The sequence below is a fragment of the Mustela nivalis genome (genome assembly GCF_964662115.1).
Source record: "Mustela nivalis genome assembly, chromosome: 6".
In the NCBI taxonomy this organism is placed as follows: domain Eukaryota; kingdom Metazoa; phylum Chordata; class Mammalia; order Carnivora; family Mustelidae; genus Mustela; species Mustela nivalis.
The window spans coordinates 127,633,960-127,639,959 of NC_139025.1; the positions used below are offsets into that span (position 1 = coordinate 127,633,960).

Consider the following 6,000-nt stretch of genomic DNA (forward strand, 5'->3'; position numbering starts at 1 on the left):
CCTGGCTACTCTGTGGGAAAGCCAGGCCAGGACTCAGGCCTGCTGGCTTGGCAGCCAAGAGGCCAAGAAGACCCACGAAGCGAGGCACAAAGTGGAGAACAGTCCATGATGATCTCAGAGGAGGGGCTGGACACCCCCAAGGCGTAGTAAGAGGACCCAGAAGTGCAAGCAAGGACCTCTCCAAAGACAGCAATTCGCTGGGGTGCCTGCCTGAGGGGTAGCTGGCCTATCATGCCCCCAGGCCTCCCCACTGTCCTCTGCTCCCTCCACCCCTCCTGGGTGACCAGCGGGGCAGAGACCATGCCTGCCTTCTGCTTTGTTCTGTGCTCAGACTGAAGCGCGACAAGACTCGATGTCTGACGCTCACTGGGTACAGCCTAAAGGCGAAAGGAGAGAAGAGGACGTGGCCCCTGCATTGTTGCGGGGAGGAAGGGAAGAGGGCTACAGTGCGCAGGCCCACTTCCGGAGTCTCACAAGACAAAGTTGCCGTGGTGTCTATGGGGGAAGTAGGTACCATAGAAAGTGACAGAATCAGAGGCGCTTGGAAGTTACCCTGCCTAAGAGGACTGCCTGTGGGGCAGAAAGGAGGCCAAGAGGGTCTTTCAGAGAAGCAGGGGCCTCAAGGCCTTTGGTTTTGGTTTTGGTTTTGGTTTTTTAAGACCTTATTTATTTATTTATTTTGACAGAGAGAGAAATCACAAGTAGGCAGAGAGGCAGGCGTGGGGGCAGGGAGCAGGCTCCCCACTGAGCAGAGAGCCAAATGTGGGGCTCAATCCCAGGACCCTGAGATCATGACCTGAGCCAAAGGCAGAGGCTTAACCCACTGAGCCACCCAGGCGCCCCCAAGGCCGTTGGTTGAGGGGGACATTGAGGGGTCCCTGGAGGGACATCATCCTTCCCTGGGAACAGCATGATGCTGGATTCTTCCCCTGAGCTGGGGCAGGGGTGCGTGTGCTAATGTTGCTTGAGGAGCCAGCTGTGGGGCAGGTGCCACAGTGTCCAAGAAAGTGTCCAGGTGAGCCACAGGGAATCCGTGGCCTCTACAGCCAAGCCCAGTCTAGCCCACTCCTTGACCTGGGGGCCTTGTGAGACCCCAAGCAGGGAGCTGCTCAGAACCTGCCCAGGATTCTCTGCCCCCAGGACTGGGAGGTGCTGAATGGTGTTGTGTTAAGCTGCTGGGTTTGTCCGAGTCTGTTACACAGTCCTAGAAGAGGGATGTACCTGCATTCCCACTGGGGGCTGGCAGGTGGTTCTCTACCTTAGCCTGCCCCACTCACTGTTCCGTTGAAGCAGCCCTCAGCCACTGCCTCAGAGTGCTGACCCCAAGCCTTTGAGACCACTGACCTCTCGCTGAGCAGTGAGGAGAGGCCCTAGTTCTGGTCCTAAGGGGCTGGTTGGGGGCCCTTAGGACCAGAACTAAAAGAAGCAGGGATCCCCGGGGGAAGTCATCCCTTGGGCTGTGGTGTCGGGGTGTGTGGCTGAGCCACCCCCAAGGGCGCACGACCGGGGCCAGACCCTAGCGGCTTCCCCAAGTGCATAGAAACAGGGTCCCACGCAGCAGGCCCCGCCCTACACCCCTGGTTGTCCAGCGGAAGGCCGCTTCGGGGAGAGGCCATCAACCGCCCCCAGGTTGTTGATGGCGTCTAGCTGTTGACGGGGCAGGTGGCATGAGTCCTCAGCAAAGAACTGCCCACACTGGGCAGAGGCCAGAGTCCTCGGAGCTGGGCTCCCGCTCCACATGCCCCGCCCACTCCGCCTGAACGCCGCATGCCCCGCCCACCCTGCCTAAGCTCCGCCTCCGGAGCGGTTCCACTTGCGGTGGGAATCCGCTGAGGAGGGCGACTGGAGCCTGGTGAGACCCGGGCACCAGGAGCTGGACTCAGAAAAGGCAGTGGGTGTGGCCCTGGGGCGGGGATGGCGAGCTTTTTCTCCTTCTTTTAGAGGGCCTGGTGGTGGGTAGTTCGGGCTTGACAGGCCCTGTGGTCTCTCCTTCCCAGCTATTCAGTTCTAACCCCGCAGAAGCAGCCACAGTGATCTATAGATGAGCAAATGACTGTTCCAGTACAACTGCTGGATATGGCCTGCGAGCTACTGTGTGCCACCCCGCTCACGGGGTCACGGTACTCTGCAGTAGAAAGAACCCCGGGTCCCATCTCGGGCAAGAACTGCAAGACCCACACCCTGCCCACCCGCCGTGAAGACTGCTCAGCCTCCTGGTCTGCAGCAGTCCCCCAGGCCTGCTCTGGGATTGGGTTTGCCACATCCCCGTGCTGGAGTGCCAACACTATAGCTCAGAGCTGGGCAGCTCCCAGGGGTGCGTGTGCTAATGTTGCTTGAGGAGCCAGCTGTGGGGCAAGTGCCACAGTGTCCAAGAAAGTGTCCAGGTGAGCCACAGGGAATCCGTGAGCCACTGGGGCCTGGGCCCATCAGCCCCGGGCAGGCTTCTGCCCACTGGCCATGACCGTCTTCACCCGTCCTCAGGGCGATAGTGCAATCAGGTGGGTGGAGGAATGTGCAGACGCTTGTCTGGGGTTTCAGGCCGTCACAGTTGCAGGGCAGGCAAGAGGGTAGGGGGGCTCCGGGAGGGGTGCGTGCAGCGCCCGGGTCCCTTCCCGCGCAGCAGAATGAACCTGTTTCCTCCTGCAGGTGTGATGAGAGCTGCCTGAGCTGCGAAGGCTCCAGCAGGAACTGCAGCAGGTGTAAGACAGGCTTCACACTGCTGGGCAGCACGTGCATCACCAACCACACATGCAGCAACGGTGAGCACCCACGGGGCTGCCCTTGGGGGAGCCCAGCTCATGGCTTGTGGCCAAAAGAGAAAGGAAAAGGAGATGCAGGCACAGCAGCCCTTCTGAAGGGTGGGCGGGCCATCCCTTTGGGTGACCATCAGGGACCCCTCTCATTCTCCCATCCCTTTACGCCTCTGTCATTGATCAATGAGGCATCCTGGCCACAGGCTACTGCTGCTCTGTTTGTTGGGTGACTCTTAAAACTGATTTTGTGCTTGTACCGTTCCCACTCTCGTGTGGTGAGCCCCGGTGGCCTGAGTGTGGTGAGTTCTCTTAGGAGAGGCCTGATCTCGGGGCTCCAAGCCAGGGGGCCCAGAGGGTCTCAGCCTCAGAGCCCAGTGTCGAGGCTGCACATCCCACAGGGAAGCCCTGCGTCTGAGCTGTGGGAGATCCCTGGTTCTCGAGGTCCCCTGGAGACCAGGGAGGACCATGAAGACATAAACTCTGGGGGAGCCCGGAGTCCAGTTTGGGGATTCCAGGCAGAGGACTCTGGCCTGGAGACGTGGTGTGGCAGAGAAGATTCCATGCTCAGCTGGTCACCGGGAGAAACAGTGAGGGCCAGCTCTGGGCGCTATGAACTGGCTTACAAGAGAGGAACCTAGCGGTCCCATGGAGCCATCCCTGGCCCCGCCCTGGCTGAGCACAGACCCAGAATGTCCTGCAGATCTCAATGTGGCCTCCTTGCCTTGGTGTTTGGTCATTTCTTTGGTTTGCAGAATTGTAGGCTTTCAAAGGCTAGGAAGCTCCCTCTTTAGGATGATACCCATTCAGGTTATAGTTCCAACCCGAGAAAGTGAGGTGGTCACAGGAGGGTCTTCCAGGTCCTGTCAGTGACCAGGCAACTCCAAAAGTGAGCAGCCAGCTGGAATGGGCTGGCTTCCCTCCCTCTTCCCCTTCTCCTTTCCATTAGCCTTGACAGCTCTCTCCTTCCTATCTCATTTGGTTTGGAGTGCTCCCAGGACACGGGAGAGCTTCCCTGCCTGTCCCTTCCAGGCCTGTCCTCCTACCCCACCCCCATCCCACCCCCAGAGTCTTCCTACTAAATTTCCCACCACTGCACTTAATCTGGAAAGACAGAGGCACAGGAACCCTGAGGCCCAGCTGGTGCAGCCCTATCCACCTTCCTTGCAATCTCGAGCCCCCCATTTGTCTATACCCGCATGAACCCCTGTGAGCTAGGTGCCCCCTCTGCCATATTCAGGCTACACATGTCACGGGAGGACAGCGAGGACCACTCTGGCTGCTGCCTCCACTTCCTCTGTGACCCCCGTCCCCTCCCAGCCCATCATGGAGCCAGGGAAAGGGGATGGTTGGAACCATTTTAACAGGCCCCGAAGTCTGACATGTCCCCCCTTTCTCTTTCCTGGTGGGACCCCAGCCGATGAGACGTTCTGTGAGATGGTGAAGTCCAACCGGCTCTGCGAACGGAAGCTGTTCATTCAGTTCTGCTGCCGCACGTGCCTCTTGGCTGGGTAGGGGCACCCCAGCCGACCGCAGAGGGCGGGGCCTCTCTTGTCCATCCGTCCATCCGCCTTTTCTCCACACTGTCAGCCCAGGCCTGTTGCAGGGGTGCCCCGCGTCCAACAGCTTTATCTCCCTAGGAGCAAGGTCCTTCTGCAGCATCTCTGAGCACCCAGCCCCCATGGGCGGTGGGCCTCCAGGAGGTGTGCCTCTCCAACTCTGCTTGCTGGCTCCGTTCTTCTGGCAAACCCCAAGCGGGAACAGCAGGAATTCTGGAAACCCACAGCTCCAGCTTTGGAGCGGCTTCTGGGACCATAAGTTTACTGAAACTTCAAGACCAAAGCAGAAAGGCAAGATGCTTGGCTTCACCCATCACTCTTCTCCCCGTGCTCCCTGCAGCTTCAGTGAATCTCGCCTGCCAGGCCCTGGGCCCGTCTCCCTGTGCGGGGTGCCCAGCCGAGCACGTGCCTGCTCCCCCACCTGCCACAAAGCTGTCTGGGGACAGTCCGGTCAGACTGTAAATAGAATAGACACGGGCCGTGAAATACATGACCACTGGGGATGGAGCATCTGTTTCTCCATAGTCAGCTACTTCTGGAACTGCCGCGAATGTCCTATTCCAAATCTGGATGGGAAGACCCTTCCTCTCTCCACCCCACTGTCCTATAGGTGAGCCGAGTGCCCCTCGTCACCACGTCCTGTCATGTCTCCAGGAGCCTCGTACTCCGAGTGATCACCTCTCCCTGACGCAGAGCCTCCTGAGGACGGTTCCCGGGAGGCATCCTGGGGGCCAGCCACAAGGAGCCCCAGTGACTCACGCAATTCCTCTTACCAAAATGGAAACCCAGCCCATGAGTTGTTAATCTTATCACTGCCCATTTCGTGGAATTGCTTTTTTGAAATACACTTGGCCTCTGCTTGCCGGGAGACTTGTTCTGAAGGCGGTCGCTCCTGTGTCTGTGTGTACTATGAGCCTAATGACACGGTTGGATTTATTTCTGCCAAACCTGTGTAGGCATTTTATAAGCTACATGTTCTAATTTTTACCGAGTTAATTATTTTGACAAATATTTCATATATTTTCATTGAAATGCATATCTGCTTGATCAATTCCCTTTAATATGGGAGTGACATTTGCCTTAAATTTTTTCAAGCTCGTTCTCCATTTGGTCCTGCTCCCCTCTTGGACTGTAATGCATTTGCCTTGTCCCCTAGGAGCTGGGGGAACCCAGCTGTTGTTTATTGAATCCACAACTTCAAAAGAGAAATCCACAAAGCAAATACAGTGTTAACCTTAAATTAATAAAAGAGTTAACATCCCATGACCACGAAGTCCGTATTTCTTTCCAAGCACAAGAATGAAACGTGGGGGTTGACTGATTTGTGAAACTGCTTTATTTATGGTCTGGGACCTCTTTGATGTCACTAAGGAGAAAGTCTTCCAGCTTGAGCAAATTCCAGGCCCAGGGTGTCCTTTGGTAAATGACCTTCTTCCGGCCACAGAACCCTGGTTGGGTTCTAGGGGCTGAACTTAGCCATGCCCACCGCCTGTCAAGGGGGAGCCCTCCGCAGCCTGGACCATGTGCTTCTTCATCTATAGCTGTCAAGTGGGACTTAATTAGGTCACAGCTTGTCTTTTGCACAGTGACCGAAATCCCTGTACCTGCGGGTTTTGTGCTACATGGGATTTTTACCATGGCCTCCCTTTGAGCTCAGAAGCTTGTACTTACTGGGAATCCCACAAATTTTT

At 57.0% G+C, this 6,000-nt stretch overlaps 1 protein-coding gene across 3 annotated transcripts in view; it reads left to right on the forward strand.

Annotated features, from left to right (window-relative positions):
- The window catches only part of PCSK6 (proprotein convertase subtilisin/kexin type 6), a 178,549-nt gene extending 172,974 nt beyond the window's left edge, over positions 1 to 5,575 (forward strand). For all 3 annotated transcript variants that reach the window (XM_082736643.1, XM_082736644.1, XM_082736645.1), the window contains 2 exons: positions 2,647 to 2,759; positions 4,168 to 5,575. In XM_082736643.1, the coding sequence (XP_082592769.1) occupies positions 2,647 to 2,759; positions 4,168 to 4,265 (211 nt within the window). In that variant the 3' untranslated portion in view covers positions 4,266 to 5,575. The remainder of the gene's footprint in view (positions 1 to 2,646; positions 2,760 to 4,167) is intronic.
- The last annotated feature ends 425 nt before the right edge of the window (positions 5,576 to 6,000 follow it).